This window comes from Mus musculus, chromosome 15 (assembly GCF_000001635.26).
Source record: "Mus musculus strain C57BL/6J chromosome 15, GRCm38.p6 C57BL/6J".
NCBI classification, from domain to species: domain Eukaryota; kingdom Metazoa; phylum Chordata; class Mammalia; order Rodentia; family Muridae; genus Mus; species Mus musculus.
Genome location: NC_000081.6, coordinates 59,476,565 through 59,499,262, shown reverse-complemented (window position 1 = coordinate 59,499,262; position 22,698 = coordinate 59,476,565). Strand labels below are relative to the sequence as shown.

The 22,698-nt window shown below is 41.0% G+C and overlaps 1 protein-coding gene across 6 annotated transcripts in view; it reads right to left on the bottom strand.

The window, feature by feature from the left end:
* The window catches only part of Nsmce2 (NSE2/MMS21 homolog, SMC5-SMC6 complex SUMO ligase), a 227,492-nt gene that overhangs the window by 102,427 nt on the left and 102,367 nt on the right, over positions 1–22,698 (bottom strand). For 2 of the 6 annotated variants that reach the window (XM_017316737.2, NM_001374768.1), the window contains exon 5: positions 2,409–2,486. The exons of 3 other annotated variants lie outside the window; for them this stretch is intronic. In XM_017316737.2, coding sequence (XP_017172226.1) covers positions 2,409–2,486 — 78 coding nt within the window. The remainder of the gene's footprint in view (positions 1–2,408; positions 2,487–22,698) is intronic. One more of the 6 variants, XM_006521317.4, reaches the window with a different exon arrangement.

Here is a 22,698-nt window from a genome sequence, read left to right as displayed (position 1 = left end):
TGTGAGTTTGCCAGGCTAGGTTCTCACACCCTGCTCTCTCATTCTACTTTCCCATTGTATTCACATTATAGTTGCATTTCCTGGGCAACCTCATCCACCTTCTGGCAACCATCATCTATAGCAGTAGGTTGCAAAGTCTTCTCCAGTGCAGTGTTTATAGAGGGATACACTCTTGTCAGTAACATCTCTCACCAGACACTCTGCTTCTCCACTACAGGAACACCCGAAAATCTCAGAGGAGCATTGGAAGCTGGTGGAGCTCTTTCCTACACCCGGGGAACCTGACTGGGTCCATCTTCTAATGAATAATACTATTTGACCGTTAAGCTGCTTACTACAGAAGCCAGAACTGCACTGCTACTAGTCTCAAGGACAGAGATGGTATTGATTGTTCACCAGCATAAACATCAAGTACGGAGTCTAACTCTGTAGCACAACAAGTGTTTGTTGAAACAAGTGGTATGCAAGGCTCACTTTACTCAACATTTTGTGTACATACATTTTTAAAAAGAATCATTTTCAGACTGTCAAAAATTGCTTATCCTAAAGTTTAACATGCTCCTGCTAGGAGGTATTTGGTTAAAAGTGGAGATATCCAAGTATATTATACATTAACTATAATATATATAAGCGACATAAGCAAACACATAGGGGTTTGCTTAATGACTTTACAAGTAAAACCTCTACCAAAAGGGAGCAGGAATCAGAGGAGATAGAAAGCTGTGGGAGACTGAGGAAAAACAGATGCCAAAAAAGAATTCAGAAACCCAGATGAGCTGAGACACCCTCTGCCTACTCTGGCACCATAGAGGTCCTGGTGAAGCTGTGCATGCCAGGTGGGAGTCAGGAAATAGGATGTCAGTCTAAAGATAGCACTGCCATTCTGAAATTGTTTTTCATGTGTCCTAATGCTGCCCAGCTTCAGAACAGTCCTGTTCCACACTTGAGCTGTCCTAAGTTTAGGGAATCCCTCTTCAGACCCTAATCTTCAACAGAAGGAAAGAGACACAGGACAAGGTAAATAGTTGCCTGGGCCCCTATATAGGATGGAAGGAGCAGAGACCAGAGTGGCATGTGGTGACATGCATGTATCACATCTATGTGACCTCTTGGTTGACCTTTGTCTCTTTCTACTCCTTGGTCTTCTCCTATGGCACAGCTTAGGTACTTTCCTATTTGTAGGATCTGGATCATTTGTATGCACCTTAACAAAAAGAAGGAATTCAAGTTCTAAAAAAAATCCAGGTAGTTTCAAGAGTCTTATGCATGTAAACAGTGTATTCATTTTCTCGTTTACTTAAAGGGCCATAATTTTCCTTTTCAAACAACAGGAACATTTCTCCTACTATCACATAACATAATTCATTGCCTAGTTTGCTTTTAATGGTGCTGAAGGCTGTACTGTAAAGTAATGCACTGACCGCTCTGAGTGGTGCTGACAGACTGACCTGGAGTGTATGCATGCCACCTGGCCTGGTGTCCTCAACAGTTCAGATGTCCTGCTGTGAAGCAAACTCTGCTACAAAGAATCCAAACTAGACCCTTCTCCTCAGTTTCATTCTTTATCCAACAGAAGCAGGAAGCCACAAAATGAGGAATTTGGTCAAAGGGCCTAGAGTAGCTCATTATCATCTAAGTAATCGAGACTGGTCCATAACTATCTGGTAGCAATTCCATCAGTCCCCTAGAACAGCTTTGTAGTTAATCATGGGGATGGAGAGACGCCTCAGCAGCTTCTTACAGCCACTAACAGCTCTGCGGGGTTTATTTTGTTACAGGGCTCCAACTGTATCAATACCACTGTGACTGTAAGAAACAAGTATGTTTTGAAGAATTTACTTCTTACAAAGTAAATTCTAAGACTGCATTTACCTGTCCTACCTGCAGTGCTTCCAGTCTCACTTCCTGGGTAACCCTCACTCTCACGCACATCTGGAAGGTGTGAGCCAAGCCCTGCCTGGGTAACCCTCACTCTCACGCACATCTGGAAGGTGTGAGCTGAGCCCTGCCTGACCTAGGTGTGCTTCTGACCAACTTATGGTGAGATTTAATGATGAGTCATTTCAGTTGGGTACTATGGGGAGAGGGAATACGGAGGAGGACAATGACACTTAACATCCTAGGCAATAACAGTTACTACACACGACAACCATTTCTAAGAGCCACAAGACTCTGGCTTTCCCCCTGTTGTCTATACTCGTGCCGTTTTGGCAAGAAATTGTTGTTAAAGATCTGTCAAAATCTGGCTCAAGTTCCACTGTACTCAAAGATACGCTGAGCAAGTTATAGAGACCTTGTGCTTTATCTTCATCTAGAAGGACACAGAGAACTTAATCCCTTTTAAATTCTGTTGGTGCTGTTCTGAGGAAAGAGAGACAGATGAGAGTGAAAGAAAAAAAATCTATAACCTCGTTTATTGCCTGCTCTACTGGAATCCTTATTCGGGTCGAATTCACTGTGTCTTCCATCTTCTTTGGGTTTCACTACTGCAAGAGAGACGAGGTTAGGAAGTGACTTGACCATAACACCAGGGTCAGTGTTGACAATGAAATGAGAGCCAGGGAAATGGTGAGATCAGAACTGGAATAAATCACTGAAGGTCTTCATAAGATGGCACCTACAATAGATGACCCATGCACACAGGTGTGGAATTTACAAACTGAATAATACTCACCCAGAAGAGCTACTGTCACCAAGACAACGACTTAGTAATAACTCAAATGTACACACTACTTATGTTGCTGTCATTCTGAAAGAACCCTGTTAACTTTCCCAGGCTTATCTTCTTGCCTGGGCCCATCAAGGGTTGATGCCAAGTGCTGGGACTACAGATGGGTGTCACCACAGCACAACTAAGACGTTCTTAACATGTTGTGTTTGGGAAGAATTATTCTGATAAAGTGTTGGATAGAAGAGAGTCATTGCTCACGACAGTGGTGACGGGATAGAGATTATGTACCAAGAGATTCCTACAAGGAAATGTTTGCCTCAAAGAGCCTCGCAGATTCTGTTTGCCATATTACTGACTGGACCCAGGAATGCAGAATTACTCTAACAAAACTCACAAAGACACCGATGCATCAGAAGAGTAAAGAAGGTGGCTTTATTAATCGGTAGTGAACAATAGAAGAATGGGGCACATCTGTATCAGCTGTGGGAGCTAGCTTCCTGGGAAGGCAAATAGCCAGAGCAAGGTGCACAGAAGTGCACAGAAGCAAAGCAAGTGCAATGAATCACGAGGAATTACAGTGCATGTATGCACGAGGTTCTGGGAAACGGGGCTGCGCACTGGCCCAGCCAACCGAATGCTTCCCTCAACCTGGCAGGTGCTGATGGTCTGGCCATGCTGTTAAGAATTCTTCAATTAATAGCCTTTCTTTGTTCTAGTTTGGAGATAGTAAGCTCTCTTCTGATGAACACTCTACATACATGTGACTGAGCGTACATGTGTCTGTTTCACATGTTAACATCTTCATTTAGAGTATAGTCAAATTTTCCTACTTACAGTGACACAATGTCTCTTAAGATCACTTCAGTGCACAGCTGATGATATGGTTGCATGGCAAAGTGCCTGCACCACATATATAAGCAACAGCAAAAAACAACTACCAAGCCCAGACCATATAATCTCTCTGTAATCTATTAGGTATTCACTTCTCAGTTCAATCATTTCCAGTGCATACTTTCAGTTCGCTGTATTCTGGGAGAAAGAGGGTTAACCACATGGTGGACTTTGCATTGCCTACAGTTCCACAAAGTGCTGGTTAAATCCCAAACAAACAATATTTACTGTGTCAGTTTTATTACCACTGCTGTGCCAAAGCAATGTAACATCTCAAAGTGTTCTAAGAGAATGCTTATGTGTGGGTGTCTTTGTTCCTCTTCAGGTTCATTCATTCATTTGTTCCTGTTTCACTAGTATTTACAGTTCTTCTATCATGTACTAGGAATTATCGAATACAAGAAATACAGAGATAAACATGTCATTGGCTCAGTCCTTTGAAGGGCCTAGAGTCTAACAAAGAAGCATAGTTATTTAAGAGAAAGGGAGAAAGAAAAGAAAGAAAGAAAGAAAGAAAGAAAGAAAGAAAGAGAGAGAGAGAGAGAGAGAGAGAGAGAGAGAAAGGAAGGAAGGAAGGAAGGAAGGAAGGAAGGAAGGAAGAAAGAAAAGAAAAGAAAAGAAAAGAAAAGAAAAGAAAAGAAAAGAAAAGAAAAGAAAGGAAAAGAAAAGAAAGGAAAAGGAAGGAAGAGGAAGAGAGAAAGAAAAAAAGTACTGTGTTACATAGCCGGGGAGGGAATACTTTCTATGTAGGGGTAGAGATAGAAGATCTAATTTTTTTAAAACTAGATTCTAAAAAGTAGTAAACATTCATGACTATTTAAAGCATAATACCAAAAAGAAGTCTTTCTTTCTCCACTATAGTTTCAAGAATAGCTTCCATTAGTAGTTCATTAGTTCTAGGTATTTTTCTATGTACATGTAGCATAAACTTATTTTTATGTAAACATAAACAAAAATGTATATACTTATATACATGCACAGTTTTCATATACTACATTCCTACTTACAGAAACATAAACTTATCATTTATATAAAACATAAAATAGCTCACATTATATCCATATTTTTGCTAACTTTTACATTGAATTATATATTGTTAATTATAATAAAGATAGTAAATATATACAGAAAAGCATTCAGAAATATTTATTTAGCTTAAATTATTTATATAGCTACTACCAGGTGAATAAATAGAAAATTCCAGCACTCACGAGTCTTTGCTTCTAACACCCTACATGCCTGACCTGAATTTTATGGTGATCTTCTGCCAGCTTTCTGTGCAGTCTTATCATCCCCAGGCCCAGGAAGTCAACATCTGCCTGCGTGTCCTTAGGGAGAAAGCAGCTTTATTCTTCTGCGTGCTCTCTTTCTTTTAGAAAAAAATCTTACTTTCCCAAAATAAGGGTGGGATTGTGATTTGATTCTAATAGCAAGACATCTTTGCTCTATGACTGAGCAGGGAGAAGCTGGGGATGGCAGGCAGATGAGGAGATGAGAGTGCTTACTTGTTGAGGGTGTTTCCATAAACATACATTTAATAATTTCAATGCTTTCAGTAAGATGGTTGCTCAAATACCCTATATTTGGAATCTCCAGGAAAGAACTGTTACTTCTTTGAACTTCCTGTCAGAACTATGGAATAATGGAGATTCTTATCCATGTGATTATAGCTCCTAAGGAGTTGGGAGAGATAAGCAGTTTGATTTTCCACAGTACAAATAGTGAATATGCAATAAAAACAAAGAAAGCAAGGAGAAGGAGTGTCCAATTAGTCCTTTCCTGGAAGAGTTTCAATCGACTTCTCTGCACATACATAGAAAACATGAGGAGTCTGAGGTAATAAAAAGATAAAATTTAAATTCTTTGACACAAATTTCCAACACATTGTCAAGTGACAAGGGAAGGCTGTGAAATGGTGTGTATATATAAAATAGCAGTCTGTCTGTGCACCCATCCATTTTTCTACCATGTATGTATGTAGACATGCCTGTGCATATTCCTGTTCATACTCAGAAATGACGGTGAGAGCACACAGCAGTCGCCACATTTATGAACTGGATTTGGGAAATTCCAGTTTGAAATATTCTGTATAATATCTGGTTAAAATGTATATTGGCAAGTGCAGTAGTGCATACCTTTAATCCCAGCACTTGGGAGGCTGAGGCAGGCGGTTCTGAGTTCGAGGCCAGCCTGGTCTACACAGTGAGTTCTAGGACTGCCTGAGTTACATAGTGAGACTTGAAACATCACTCCTAAAGTATATTACTTCTATATGTAAAAAAAAGCAAATTAATAACTTATCTCAAAGGGGAACTGTCTACAATAAAAATGGACCAGAAAATAGAAATTATTGGGGAAAGCTTTTGAGGGAAAGTAGAACTATGCAGCTGTGTGACTAGCAGAGATGAACTGAGAAGACAGGAGGCAAGGAGCAGACATTAGAGAGGAAATGGAAATGGAACCTGAAAAGCTACAAAGCATTCCCAAAGCATTCCCAGTACCTCAATCAATCAATCAATCAATCAATCAACCAATCAATACTAAACAAACCCATCTGGTTCATGCTAACTCCAATTTGTATAAAAATCATGATGAAGAGGATTTAACAGTCACAATATAAAATGTGAATCCTTCTAAATTAGAGTTTTATAACCAGCTAAAGGAAACTAGAGATGATACAAGGGAGTAACAGGATATAACAGGAATGCTTAGGAGTAGTTTGTATAGAAAATGAGAAAATCTAACTTCTCAGAAATACAGGCAGAGGCCATTAAAGTGGTAAAGAATTCCAGATATCAAAAAGCTCAAGAACTATGACATAGAAGTGAGCACCACACTGCAGGCTCTGTACTTTTCTGTAAGGTCCTATTCTCCTAGAAGATCACAGGGACAGCAAGTGATACCACTTAGACTCCAGAATTAGTTACAACTCTGGAAAGGCTTTCTGCAATGTAGCTGGTCACCATCATGAGAGAATCTCATGTACCTTCGAGTTAGTCTTTCAGTCTCGACTATCAATAAACTCTGGAAATTGTATTACACTTATTTGTGTGTGTGTGGAAGGGTGGTAGGGAGAAGGGAAGGACGTGGGTACCATTGTGCACAGGCACCACAGTGCATGTGAAGAGATCTGAGGACAACTTGTAGGAATCAGTTCTTTCCTTCCATCAGATGAGTCCTGGAGTTCAAAACCAAGGCTGTCAGGCTTGGCAGCAAGTGCCTTTCCCTATGAGCCATTTCACCAGCCCAAGACTGCTTTCTTTAAAGAATGTTAAGAATATTTCTACACAGAATACTTTAAAGCAGAGCAGCGGGAACACACACTTCTGTGTAGCAAAAGAAGATGTGTGCGGTGCAGATGATGAAGACTGTCTATGAATTGTGAACTGCTGACAGTGGAGATAAAGGACACAAGGCTACTGTGCCTTGGTTGTGTCTGAAATCCTCCATAATAAAAATGGGCACATGCTAAACTTTGTACCTAATAAGGAACATCACAAGGCTATTAACAGTACTGACCTAAATGTGTAATCAAAACATTGAGCTGTCAAGAGTTTGTGACTCTTACTTGCTTGACAATAACAAACTTTATAGCAGACAATAATCCTACCAGGTGCTATGTTTAAACACGGCACTTTCATATCCATTAGCTCAACTGATCTTCATGATCAAACTGAGGGGGGGAAATGGGTAACATTCTGATTTGTAAAGAAGAAACACACAGTTCAGTGCATTCATTTATTTCTCTGGCACTTACTCAACACCTTCTTTATGCCAGAAGGTCAGTCCTAGGTGTTAAGAAATAGAGGGAAATGTGGCTCCTTTTGTCAGCAGTGGACAGCAGGGCAGAGGCATAGGCACAGTTGGTAATCCCATCGTGAGAGGTGAGAGCTACGCTACAGAGAAGCAAGCTGGAGCTTTATGAGACCACACTGATGCACAACACAGCACTGGGTTTGGCTAGAGTGCAGCTTGTCCTTTCTCCTGTAACAAAATGCTGGCCACAGCTTCTTACACTCATTAGCTGTGAGTGGGTTTAGACTCAGGGTACAAACAAGCAACGAGGAACTTGATGGAAGCCCTGCAGCAACACAAAGGGAACATGGTTTCTGATCTAGGTGGGGAGGGCAGGCTGTGAATAAGCAGCTGGTCTCTGACAGCTTGCCAACACTGAAGGAGAAGAGCTACAACAAAGTCTCACATACATTAATAACTGCTCCTAAAACGCAGTTTTGTTCTGTGCTGGTCAAACCACACAACAGCAATATGGATGATGTAGGCTATCATTCCTCTGCCAAATCTTTACCATGTGGCTTGGGACCTCAGGATCAGATCACCAATGCCTGCCTATAGAACATAAATGGTATCTTTCCCTAACATATCCTATGACCCATGCCTCTTCCCTGAGACAACAGGTTTATTCTATGGAACAGTTCTATACATCTACCTTCGCAAAGATGCTATAAAATAATACCTTAAAAAGTTAATGGCCAGGACAGTGCATATTAAATGCAAAATCAGATGTTGTAATTTTTTTCTGTGCTATGGAGTCCAGAGCCTCCAATGAACTACATCTGAAACTCTAAGATGTTATAATTTGTAATCAACCACCACTTTAAATCATGATTTTATTCAATGCTTAATCCTCTATTTCAAAGTCTCATAATTTTGCTGCTGATCCAGATATGTTGACCTACTATGTATAGGCTCAGTGACCAGTTAGTAAATGTGGATTCCTCTACTAGAATTAATAACCATACTTGCTGCTCTCAACTCCCTAAGAAAGATGGCTGGTAAGATCCAGCAGACATAGGCCTTGATTTTGTTCTGCCTCTTCTCCCACTGGTGGAATGTCTTTAGTTTTAGGTACTCGTTTCAGATCATTTTGCCCTACTGCACTGAGATTTAATTTATGAATTTGATCTAGACTGGCCATTTCTTTGTCTTTTCTTCATTGTTTAATACAAAATAAAGAAAAAAGTGTTAATGAGCAGTTTAGAATAGTCACATTATTCGTCATTCAATATTCATATAAGGACAAAAAAACAGGCAAAAGCAAGACAGTTGTTTAGATTTTTATGAGCTAGAAGAGCCATAGTTGTTCTTATCCACAGTTACCCAAGGGGAAACAAGACTTGACTTTCTATGACAGAAGATTTAACTGGCTGCAATTTAGAAAATGGTACTCTTTGGGCCAAAGTGGTGGCAGACATCTGTCCTGTGCTCTGGAGGCTAGGGCAGGATGCTTTGAAGTTGTGGCCAGTCTGGGCTACACGATGAGATTCTGAAGAAAGAAAGAAAGAAAGAAAGAAAGAGAGAGAGAGAGAGAGAGAGAGAGAGAGAGAGAGAGAGAGAGAGAGAGAGAGAGAGGAAGGAAGGAGGGGGGAGAGAGAGGAGAGAGAAAGAAAGAGAGAGAAAAAGAGAAAGAGAGAGAGAAAGAAAGGGAGAAAGAGAGAGAGGGAGAGAGAGAAAGGGAGAAAGAAAGAGAGGGAGAGAAAGGGAGAAAGAGAGAGGGGGAGAAAGAGAGAGAGAGGGAGAGAGAGAGATAGGGCGAGGGAGAGGGAGGGAGGGAAAGGAGGAAGGATGGAAGGCAGGCAAGGGAAGGGAAACCAACAGTAAGAAAGAGAGAGAGAAGGGAGAGAGAGGAAAAAGAGATGTCAGGATTTCTGTCTTTATAGAATTAAGGAGCCTCATAAAACTAGAAGGACTTGTTAGGGGAGGGCTGGCCGGGAGGAAAGGAGAATCACATTTTTGAGAAAGTTTCTGAAAAGTACGAAGATATTCTGAGCTGTGCTTGGAATCCCAGCACTTGAGAGGTGGAAGGAGGTCAGCTTCGCTGTTTCAAAAAACAAAACATACACACATCACACATCGCACACACACGTGCACGCCCACACCCACACCCACCAAAAGACATTCTGATACTTAGATAACTCTGCCTGAAAGCTACATTTGGAGTTGATAACACTGTTATAAGAGTCTGAACAGGTAACTGAAGTAGTTTCTAGCATCGCCAGGTTTTCATGTGGAATCAGACCTAGAGGCATACATGTGCTATAAAGCAAGTGGTCTTCCACTGAGCTTACACACCAACCTATTTTAATTTAGATCACCAAGGATAATCAAGCAATAGAATGCTTCAGCAACTTAAAATATATAACTAACTATAACAGAAAGGAGGCTCCTGATTTTTTTGATCCAGGCTTTTTAAACCATAAGTGCCCAGACAGAGAAAGTAGAACTAGAGAGAAAACGCTGGAGTAGTCTGGGGAGATGCTCTACTTTATCTAGTTTGGGGCCACTGGCACCCTGAAATCCTCCCAGCACCCCTAGCTTTGTATGACACATCTTCAAAGAGAAGCACTTCTATAGGGGCCTCAAACACAGACTGCTTCAAACCAAAGCTGACTTGTTTTCATTCTTTCCCTCCTGTCAGACCCTCTCCACATTCTAATTCTCACTATTGGTAGAATGCATACACAAGGAAATTCATTAGGAAAGAGGTTAAACTATTCAACTATTCTCTCTCCTTCCCTCTCCACACACCCACACCTCACAGTGTTGGGAACTGAACCCAACCCATGCTAGATAAGTGTCTGTCACTGAGCTGTAATCCAGCACCAAATGATCAAAATGTGCTTCTTTTATCTGATCAAAAGCAGGTCTGATTTTGGAAAAAGTAGGAGCCTTTGAGTAACCATGCTGGGTGATATAGCTGAACCATAGGATGACGGTTAGTGTTGAGAAACCGCCATACTCACTTCTCCAGTGGCTGGACAAGTCCACATTCCTACCTGCAGCGACTAAGGGTCCCCTTTGTCCCTCTGCCAGCATTTGTTAATTGTTTTCCTAATGATTACCATTCTGACTGGGAAAGATGGAATCTCAATGCAGTTTTGATGTACATTTCTCTGGTAGCCAGTGAAGTAGACTTCTTCTCCCCTTTTCATGTTTAGTGGACATTTGTATTTCCTCTTTTGAGAGCTGTTTGTTAATTTCATTAGCCCGTTTGTTGATTGGCTGCTTGGTTTCCTGTTAGTTTTTTGGTTTTTTTTTTTTTTTTTTTTTTTTTTAGCTTTTGAAATATTCTAGGTTTTAATCTTCTATAAGGTGGATAGCTAACAAAAGTTTCCTCCCATTCCGTAGGATGTCTCTTGATCAACTGTGTCTTTTGCTGTGGAGAAACTTTTTACTTTCCATTGCTGGCTTTATTTCAGAAAGTCCTTGCTCATTCCTGCATCTTCAAGTGTTTTCCCTACTTTCCCCTCTAACAGTCTTAGCATTTGTATATTAACAGATTTGATCCATCTGCAGTTGACTTTCGTGCAGAGCAAGATATGGGGCTCTAACTAGTTAAAGAATAGCATTCGTCAAGGAACAGAAATGTGGGAGCAAAGCAAGCATGGGCTTCAGATCTAGCTTGAGTTTTGGTCCTGCCTCACATGAGCTTGTGACTTAGTCTCCTGAGCTTCAGTCTCCTGCTTGTGGAAATGTGAACAGCTCAAAAGACTGTTAGGTGACCTCAAAGGTTCTATAAGAGAAGGAGTTTAGCATGGAGCCAGGTACACACTGATTGGTAATCATGCTGGAGGTCACCTGCCACAACTGGCCTGTTGTTCCCTCAGATGTGCCCCATGACTGACAAAGATAACAGATGCTCTCAGCTCTCTTTGGCTGACTATATACACCATTTCTTTAGCCTCAGGTGCCCTTTCTAGCTTTCTCCCATGCAATCCTATCCAGGTTTGAGGCCCAGATCATATGTCATGCTAGGAAGTCTTCCCTTCATTCTTTGCTCAAAACTCCATCATGTACCCTTTGTGTCTTCTTAGTACAGTGCTTGCTGCCTTACTTCAGTACCTGTTACACATTACCTGCACTGAACTGTAAGCATTGCCAAGGTAGGAGTTTCCCTTAGTTTTATTCTCAGTAATTGCACTGAAAGGATATCATAAATATCAACTGTTTGAGTATACAAATGTTTGATAAAAAAACTTCCAAAAGGAATAAAATTTTACCAATGTAAAGTACCAATCACTTATGTCAAGCTTTGAAGTAATTTTTAGAAAAAAATCTAAAAATATTATTGATTTTATTTAATTTTAACAATGTATAAGACAATAAAGAAATTATCTAAAATTTTGTAATGTTTGATACTTAAGACTTAATGCATAAAACAAGATATTGTTCTAAAACTATCAAAATAACTTAAAGAATCTGATGACACCAATTGTTACCATAAATGACCACCAAACGAACAAGACACTATGCTGATACCAACTTTCCAAATACACACTTCCCAGAAACAGACTAAGGAAATATACAAGTTAACATTGCTATTTTTAAGTAAGGGGATTATAAGCATCTTTTTGTTTTCTTAAATGGAATTTTTTATAATAGACATCTTATAGCCACAAAAGTAATTCAAGAAAGATCTGATTAAAGCTTAACTGGATTTGAAAGCATCCAAGGGTTTGGTAGCAAAGCAGAGGCTTCTAGAGTCTTAACATTACTCATAGTGCAACTGTGTTGACATGGTGAAATATCTGAACTGAGGTGAGGAGCTAAGCTGCGGCACAGACAAGGACACTAATCTAAGTGGCCCCAGTTCTAAGGAGAAAGTGGTGTGAACAGATGTCTGTGGGTAACCTGGCGGCTCTGGACTGGGTGAGCTGCTGGAATCTAGCTCTGTGCCTCTTCTACCTGCTGTGTGACTGTCACCTCTCTGAGTGACAGGTTCCGTGCCTAGAGACTGGGGAACATGTCCACACTCACTATTGTCTGAGGAAGCAACACAAATACCCTTCTATCAAATGTCTACCACAGCAGACATGGAGGTACCTGTTACACACCAGTCATCTTGGCACTATGGGGAAGCAGAGAATTGTTGTGAATTTAAGGGCAGCCTAGGATGGATATCAAAACCCTATCTCAAAACACCAAAAGCGAAGCGAAGCGAAGCGAAGCGAAGCGAAGCGAAGCGAAGCGAAGCAAAGCAAAGCAAAGCAAAGCAAAGCAAAGCAAAGCAAAGCAAAGCAAAGCAAAGCAAAGCAAAAGCCCCTCTACCACCCTGGCAATGACCTGGCAGGTCTTTTCTCACATATCTGGAGACTGCTTCCAGTTTGTGACTCAGATCTCTAGACTAATCCCCCACCCTCACCTCATTTTAAGAATGGACTTGTCAAATCAGAGGGGCTCACTCTAACTTGAAGGGAACTTAAAAGTCATGTTAGGCTGTTGTATCCTCAGTTACTCCATCCTCTACAGAACATGGCTGTGCGTGGCACTCTCTGATATAGTCCTCTGTAGATGGAGTGCGGTCATTAAAGGAAGTGCTCACAGAGGCGAGGATAGGGTTAGGAAGGAAACAGAGATGAGGGAGGAGCGAACAGGCCTGAGAGCAGTGAAGAGAGGAAGAAGCTAAGAGAGAACAAACAACAGTCAGACTGTCAAGGAGGAAGAAATTCCTCCTTCCTCTCTTCCAAACTCACTCCCCAATCCCTGCTTCCCCATTTCTCTCCCAGCTTCTCCCCACCTTCTTCATTTTAAAAATGTACTCCCAGCCTCTGGATGAACACAGTCTTTGCTTGACACCGCACTAAGTGTGAAGCAAGGGCGGTCTTCAAAGCCCAGCCTGGCCTCTCAAGCTCCCACACTGAGATCTCAGCTGACCTGGGCTATCTATCTGGAGGCAGGGGGACACAGTGCAGGAAAGCACCTGCGGCACTCCGGCCTTCTGTGCTCTGCCACTGTGTCTCCACCTTTAGTTACACGCTCTCTCCACAGCCAAGGACCTTCCTTTCCTGAAAAAGTTCTTTTAAAGCTCCAGGCCTGGGTATATTTGAAAGTAAATGCACAGAACAACTGGACCACAAAGTCTGAGCTCTCTTCACAGGAGGCCTTTGGGCAGGAACATGCTGTCTCCAGAGTGCAGTAGCTCAGTTTCTAGCAGGTCAACTTAACATGCCAAGAAAAAAACCCAGGACAAAATTCTGGATTCTGAATTATATTCATTTATTTGTAGACATAAAAACTGAATGGAGCCCAAATACACTGGGGCATGCTATATAGAGACAACACCAAAACCACAGTTAATTAAAAGTCTATCAAAACTCATCTTTTGAAAATTATTACTTGAAAAATAAAAAGCCTAGTAATGATCTGGAAACGCCTTCAGGTAAAGTGTGTTATTTTACACCACACCAAGCACTATGATGATCTGTCTACAACTGTCAAAAACTCTACTACACTCCCCGAGAGAGAAAAGAAAATGTCTTTGGAGACAGTTTTGCTCAGTAAATAAGTTTAACTTGCTACCACGTAAAATTTTTCTTGGAAATCAAACTGAGAAATGATAAGTGAATCCCTTGCTAAATAAAACAAACATACTCTGAAAGGTGACCCAGTAACATGTTGCTGGGGATGGACTGCCCTAGGGGATGCCTTGTCCTTCTTCTCAGCACTGACTTCCCTTCTCCCCTCTTCTGTAGCTCTGGGAATCCTGACAGCTGACAGTGAGCCAGGCTAAGGAAGACTCTCAATAGCTGGTCAGTGGTGCTCACTACCAGAGTGGCTGGGATGGAGGTGAGAGGCTCAGGACGGAAAGAAGTTCTTAGAGAACTTAAAATAATGAAACAGTGGACAGAAGACCATTGCTGTTCATGGAAGCAAACCTTTCTTTTGGCTAATTTGCTTCCTGAAACTGGCCTCTGAGCCTCTTCAAGTGACAAAGCCCAATGTGTAATAAAGCCTGACTTCAGGTTTGGAGGAAAAAATGTAAGAATATCAAATTCTCAGACTCACCACAGGATCAACAGATACAGCCTGCTAAAGACATGCTGCCTGTGAGGTGAACCACACTACCTCTCTGGATGGAGCTACTCTGTTTTACTTCCCTTTAATCCCAGCACCAGGGAGGGAGAGGCAGGCAGAACTCTGTGAGTTCAAGACCAGCCTGGTCTACATACATTGTGAATTCCAGGACAGCCAGGAATCATGTAGAGAGACCCTGTCTGTAAGTAATTAAGTAAGTTAGTAGAATGAAAAATAAAATAAAATTGTAAAAGGGAGGCTGAGGGCATAGCTCAGTGGAGAACACTTACAATGCATGGGTAAAGCCCTGGGTTCACTTCTTAGTACCAGGAAACAACAGTGGAATAATTCCTAACTGTGAAACAAATAAAACCCTGTCATTTGCACAATGTGGGTAGATCTTTAGTAGGCTGAATGAAACAAGGACACAGAAAGACAAATACCACCTTATGACTCACTTATGAAAACCAGGAATTCAATCTTGTATGATGGTACAGTGATCACTAGAGTTACAGAAGGAAAAGAGAGACTTACAAGGGAAACTAAGAAAAAAGGGGGCTAGAGGAAGGCTAGACAGTAGAAGGGACTGGGTATAAGAAAGGTAAATGGCTATGCCCTTTGCCTGGAAGAAGAACAAGAAAACTCATTAAGCTGAACAATAGTATATGTTAAAAAGTACTTTTAAAGTAATTTCAATATTAAAAATAATTACTTTTTATAATGGGGTTGGGGTGGTAGTCAGTAAGGGCTGGGGTAGGAGTGACGTCTGTGTGTCCCTAGTCATAGCATTTTAGCATTAACTATGTAAACATGGGCCAGCAGAGATGGCTCAATGGTAAAGAGCGTTAGCTGTTCTTCCAGAGGACCCACGTTTGATTTCTTGAACCTACATGGCAGCTCACAACCATCTGTATCTCCAGTTTCAAAGACTCCAGCTCTTCTGGAGAAGCTCTCCTCTGAACTTTGTGTATATCAGACACTCCAGTAGTACACAAACACATGTAGGCCAAACACCAGTAACACATAGAAAAAAATGGTGCAAATACACTTCACCAATTGAATCATTTATAATGAAGGTTTTTACCTTCAATAACAAATAGACAAAAGACTCAAACCAGTGTTTCTCATAAGATACAGGAATGAGCAAGAAATATATGAAAATACCACGACAGAAATGCAAATGCAAATCACAAGAGGATATCACCTTGCTCCACTTAAAGGAGTCATTATCAAAGGGAAAAAGTAGCCAGTATTCGTGAGCATGTGGGGCAAAGGATACTCTTGCACACTGTTCATAGGAGTGAGAACTTGTACAGTCATTACAGAAGCTAGTATGGAGCTTCCTAAAAATAAAACAGGCCCAAAGGTAGAACTACCATATATGATCCAGCAATCTCACCTCTGTGTATAAAAATCAAGGTCAGCTGTTCTCCCAGGTCCAATACAACACTATCTGCATAGCCAGCATATCTTCCAATAGATGTGCGCTCTCTCTATCTCTCTGTGTCACACACACACACACACACACACACACACACACACACACACACACACGGAGAGGGAGAGGGAGAGGGAGAGGGGGAGAGAGGGGGAGGGGGAGGGGGAGGGGGAGGGGGAGGGAGAGGGAGAGAGAGAGAGAGAGAGAGAGAGAGAGAGAGAGAGAGAGAGAGAGAGAGAGAAAGGTCTGTCATTTGCAGCAACATGGATGAGCCTGGAGGACATTTAAATCAGTACTGAAAGATAAAGAGAGCAGATTCACTTCTGTGTAAGATCTAAAAAAGCTGACTTCAAGGTAGTCAAGACTACAATTTACCAAAAGTGTGTGCATTGTCCAAGAGTGATGGCAGAATGGGATAAGGACGCATAATCCAAGTTTATAAGTAGATTTTGGATGTTTTCACCATTAGAAAGTAGATGAAGTGCTAAGCATGTCAATTAGATTGACTTAGTCATCCCACATTGTAGAATCTAAAATCCTATCCAAAAAGTTACTATATGCCTGCATATTTTTTTTTGAAAATTAGAAACATTTGAAAATAGTTACTAGAACAAAATTATGACATGGTTGTCACCGGCCCTTTAAAACATAGATAATTTAATAATTTGCTTGACTGCCTCTAAGTTAATGCACCGACTTTTAAAAAATATCCTAATTTCTGGCATAGTAAGGTTCAATAAATGGCTACTACACAAATGAACAGAAGCAGAAAAATGAAACTGCACTGACCAAATAAATTTAACAGTTACCCAGTCTGTAAAACCCAGATTTAATGAGTATACAAGTTCTTTCTTATAGGGATCTTGCCTGAACTCTTACACCTAAGACCTTTTCTACACCACACACACACACACACACACACACACACACACACACACACACACACACACACACACGCGGTGGGTACTTGGGGGCAGAGGGACAGGGGTGTGTCTGATCTGCAGTAACAGAGTACTATCGGGTTATGCTGAGACTCAGCTAGGCTAATAACCTTTTAGTTTACAATCTGAAAGGGCTGATTTACCTAAACCCTGTAGTACTTACTTTAAGGACATGCCAAAAATTCACCTGCCTCCAAAACACAGCTATCAGCAGAATATGCACAACCGTGGGCCAGGAGAATGCTATGGTAAAAACCCATTCTCCCTTCTCTAGCTCCAAGGCATGGATCCTTTTGAGACAAAACACCTCAGGGATATTCCCAGCAGCCACAAGGCCGGAGTCAGAAAGCTGTAAGGGATCTCTGACTGCAGAATAAGGAACTGTGTGTTGTATCCAAGACTCAGCAGCAGCTCCATCACCAAGCATTAGCTCTTACACAGTCCTCACGCATCTCCTGGAACTCACAGAGATCCCCAATCTTTACTGGGAAGACATCTGAGTAAAGAGATTTCAAGCCTCTGAAAGGGTTTGGGTGTGGTTGAAATGGGTAACTTTGAAAACTTAGCAACACAGGATACACTATGAGTAAGTTCTTTAAAAAAAAAAAAAAAACCAAAGCTAACTCACCAGATCCTTCTGAAAGGGTTCTTTTATTAATTTCAGTGAAGTCAAGCAGAGAACAAGTTGTAATATGAAACACAATTTATGCAACTATGTTGAAATTCTCTACCAGAGTTGCATCTTCTAATGTACAATTTTATGGTAAAATAATTTCAAAATACTATCAAAAATTAGGCTAGGCTCCTTTTGGTTTTAAGACTATCATAGGAAAACCATTTTTTATATAAGTCATTGAAGTTCTAAGACAAAATGATAGTGTCTTTAAATTAGAAAAAAAAAATTGGAAGAGCTGAAACTAAACCTCAATTGAAATTACACTGTTGGGCAACTCCAAAAGCTAAACAAAAACATGTTAAAATAGAAATTGCAACATCAAGGGAAAACCATTCTCATATAGCGTTCTAGACTCAGCCCTAGCTGATCATGGATGAGGCGAGTTGCTCTGTCCTAGGTTTTCCCACAGTCAGCCAACAGGCTACTCACGATTTAGCAGCCACTTGGGTTGACTCAGGGAAAGGCATGTGAGGGAGGCCTTTAAAGAGCCAACAGAGATCCCCTGGGTGGGTCTGGTCTGCCTTTCAAAACCCATGAACTTCCCATTATATAATCTCAAATAAGAAAAGTATTTCCTAAGTTAACCGCCTAGCTGAGTGTACAGCAGGCTGCAGTACCGCCTGCCTCCCTCCCTCCCTCCCCTGGTAAGAAAGAAAAGGAAAGAGCTTTGTGAATGGCACAATCACCTTGTCTGGTAAGGACAGAAGATTAATGAATCCTGCTTAATAGTACTACTAGACTTTTTAACAAAACTTCCAGAAGCCCCAGTATCTAATCTAAAATTTCCATATTTTACTAATCTCCTATAAAATAAACTGTTAAAGAAACCACAGAATTCTGAGAAGCTTGCTTTTCCAGAAAGCCCAAGAAAAATACTTTAGTTTCGCCATTCTCAAATTCATTTGACTTAGAAACAAAGTAAACATATTACTCTATTTAATATCATTGCACAAGCAAATTCACAAGAATGAAATGTGTTCAGAGTTCCTAGAAAAAATGTAGCAATGCAGGCTGCCAACTTGTTCAATGTCAAGCACCAGGCAGCTCAGCACCAGCAGTGACTCAGAGTGAATCACGCTTAAGCTATTTTTGCTTTTAAAGTCCTGCCAGGAGCTGTGTTAATATTCAACCCAGAGTAAATTTAGCTCAACAAGAAAACAAGTGTTTCCATGGTTGCTTCTTCACGGTGTTTATGGTATATGCGCAGCCATTCGGCTTAGGAACCCAGCCAGATCATCCAAATTGAAATGCTCATCTCTCATTTACATCCAGGCATTGGAACACAGGAAATACCAAATGCAATTCAGACTGCTGTCTACCTGCCTTCCTGGATCCCAGACAGCAACATGGCAGGCAGGGCATCATTAAAGGCCCCTCTTCAAGTCTGTACCACTGAAGGAGCTCCAGAGACTGCTAGTCATAGGTTTTACTTGGTTTGTATTACAAATCAAAACTCCATTCTCTGGTTGTGGCGGTGTAACAGACTAAAGTGCCTAAAGGACTTAGCAAAGCAGTAGAAAATTAGAAGGACAGGTACGACATGGAATCTTTACACAGGATCACAGACAGTGACAGTCTGGTTATGTGGCTCAGGTTTTAAAATAAATTAGTTACAGGCAATGAGTAAGTAAGATCTGATTGTCTTTATGTTAGAAGAAAAAAATTCCACATAACATAAAATTTATCATCTTGATGCCCTTATTGTTTTTGCAACAGAAAGAAAAGTGTACTCCCTACACTAGACAGGGCAGCAGGCTGGCAGCAAGACAGGAGAGCCACCAGCAATCCATCTTAGCCTTCATTCATTAGTGCTACAGTTCCAATTCTAAGTGTCCCTCACAGGCCAATAATGCAAAAGCTTGCCTAGTGTGTGATGCTGCAGTGAGGTCTAATGTTTCTAATGTGGAATCTAGTGGAGGAAATCTAGCCCCAAATCTGTCATCTGGGGGCTAGGAGAGTACCCTTAAAGGGGATCTGAGCCCATTCCCATCTATCTCTTTGCCCCCTGGCTGCCATAAGGTAAATTCGCCTCCTTCTATGTGTTTCAGTCATAGTATACTGTGTTACCATTTGGCCCAAAGCAATAGATTGTTGAGGGAAATATTATAAAATGAACACGCCAATTCTCAGCCAGGCCAGGCTATGCTCCTGCCTGCCGCTACCAACTCTCTAGGGCTAACCCCCATGTCAGGTGATCTCACTTGCTCAGTCTCTTGGCAGTCAACTCTTCGCCCCACAGGGCCACAGGGTTCCCACTGGGCCATCTCTAAGATGTCCCCCACAAGTTCCTCACACTTCCATGCAACACCCCACACACCCTATGAAAAGCCATCTCAACACCTAATTATCCAGTAGAAACATCACTCTTAAAGCTTAATTATCCAAGTAGATTTATATAACAATAAGATCACAATTTACAAGATGCCAATACAATAATTTCAGAGCCAATTGATAATGATAAAAGTTTTACCCCAATTATTCTAACCTTGTGAAAATCTTAGCTACTAGTTGCTGTTTAAAACCACATGGGATCGGGATCTTCTTCCTGACTATCTGCCTCCATGTTGGCTTCTCCTCCTCCTCCTTCGACCTCTGTCTTCTGCGACCTCTCTGTCTCCCCAACTCCTAGCTCCGCCTCCCTTTTCCTGTCCAATCACAGGCCCCCCACTGTCCTAATGTGATTGGACAGGGAAAATCCTGCAACAATAGAAAGTGTCAAGTGACCATGGACTGAGGCCTCTGAAACCAAGAACTAAAATAAACTTATCAAAGGTTGATTGTCTCCGATACTGGGTTATTAAATCAGAAAGCTGACACAATTGGTATTAAATACATTCACATTATTATAAAAACATTTCTCTAGGACTTTTCATCTTGTAAAAATAAAAATCTACCAAATGTTCTTTAAAAACCCCTATTTTCAGAATATACTATTTCGATTCCCAACACACATAGGACTTTTGTGCTTGGGTAGCAAATGAATTGGGAAGATGGAGGAACAGATACTAGAGCAATTCCTTAACTAAATCTACTCATCCCTGGAATTCCTAGGACCATCTCTAGATTTCACTCAGGAAAAATAATGTTAACTTTCCCAGCAGAGGTATTTAAAGTACGTTGCATACACCTTAGAATATACACAAAACCATATGACTACTTTTTATAATTAACTTTTATCTAGGAAAGAAAAAAGGTTTCATTACCAATGTAAATGCTGAAATTACTTACAGCATATATACAGACAAACCAACAAAATGCAATTAATATGCAGTGAACAATGAAAAAAGCATGGAGACCCCTGCTCTAAAGGCCAAAATTCCCAAGACGCAGGACGAGTGTTCCTTATCTTCCTTCCTAGTGCAGTGCTCTACTATAAAGACAACGAAGTGGGCAAGAGCTGGTCAGCACACCCAAGAGGAGAGAGAAACTGCAACCATGTAGAACAAGTGTGTAGAACAGCCAAAGGGTCTGGCACGGCTGTGATGACAGGACTGGACACAGCAACAGTCACACAAGCAGCCTCACTGGAGAGTCATGTTCCAAGGAAAATATTCATCTTTAGACAAGCAGGATGTCAGTTATTCATGGTAGTTCAGTATTTGGAAGAAGCTTTGCAAGGGTAAGCAGGATCTTTTGAAACCCATGACTCAAAGGAACAACCATCTAAAGTACTTAGGTGACAGAAACGGTAGAAACTCCTAAAACTCACTTGAGTGGATTCTTTAATTCCTATGTAGTTATCTAGGTTAGGCCTTGGCAATAGCACAGGTGCTTAAAAAAACATGTGGATGAAAAGGAATATACCACACTTTAAGCCTGCAAAACATTTTACTTGAAACTCATTCTTTCTAAATGTGTAGTTACCTGTAGTAACTGTGTATGTAACTTTCAAAATCTCAAGGCCCTGAGGACTAGCAGTAATTTATAATAACTTTCTGACTCACTTGACCACTGGGCTGACTAACTCAACTCTACCTGGAAGTTTTGGGTTAGAGGGATATAAAATAGATATCTATTATATATATATATACTTAAAGCTAAGCAGAGGAGTATATGAGAGAAAGAGAAACAGGTCGAGTGAGTTTTAAAGAGAGTGGAAACATTCTTTATGATGCTATACATAATGCAGTTGTCAAAGCTATCTTACTCAACAATTCTAGTCTGGACACATACACAGAAGAATTGAAGGATGAACTCAGACAGATATAGCCCAATAGTCACGAGTGAATGATTCACATGATAATTGAAAAGTAGAAACTCAAAGATGCACCAGATGAATGCTTGAAAAAATGTGATGCAAACTGAAAAACTACCTGGCCTTATTAATGCACGAACTTGTGATATAGGTGGTGGACAAAACATTCAAGCCAGTGTGGAGCATGCCCTTGTATACACACACAGACAGTCAAATGCATCCAGGCAGGAAGTAGTTCATGGAAGCCAATGAGGAGGAGGAGGTGAAGAATTACTATTTAACCCGTATCAGATTTCTGTTTGGGATGCTAAAAAAAGTCCCAGCCTTGGTGGTGACAACTGCACAATGTGAACATACTTAATTCCACCAAACAGTAGACTTAGAATGTTAAAGGGGTGAATTTTAGAGAACATAAAATCCATCACACATATCAAAACACACAGCAGAATAAGTCCAAGTGGAAATAAGTGTTAGTAGCAATAGCTCATATACTGTTATGCTCTCTCAATGATCTCCTTAAAAACAGGGGAACTAGTGTTTGAGTGTAGGAAATGTGAACTCTGCACTGACTGCTTGGTTCTATAACTCCAGTGATGCTCTTAAAAAAAAAAAAAGAGAGTCTATTAGTTAAATAAAAATCCTAAGAAAAGCAAAGGGGGTTAATCTGTGTCCAAGTCCTGTCTGCTGTGCAGTGTCTTGTACTGACCTCCACTAATCCATTATCTCCTAAGGACACCGAGTCTCCACAATGCACCCTTCTTGCTTCCTTTCTTACAATGTGACCTCATCTCTAACACCCACGGATCTCTCAGTCCTGGAGGCCAGGGTTCCAGATTTCCCTGCTTCCTTGAGCCCTTGATGTCCCTAATGCTCCCTAGGTTGCATATCTTGCTCTGACCTGTAACTTCTCTCGACTTCTGCCTTGTGTTTATTTTGGCTTGATGGGAATGGCCTACTATTGGCCTTTGGTACTCTAAACCCAGACACGGTTCCCTAATTCTGGCTTCTAACCTCTTATTTATCTTGCTATAAGGCACAATTCATGCTGGCAATAATGAAATAGGAAGAACAGTT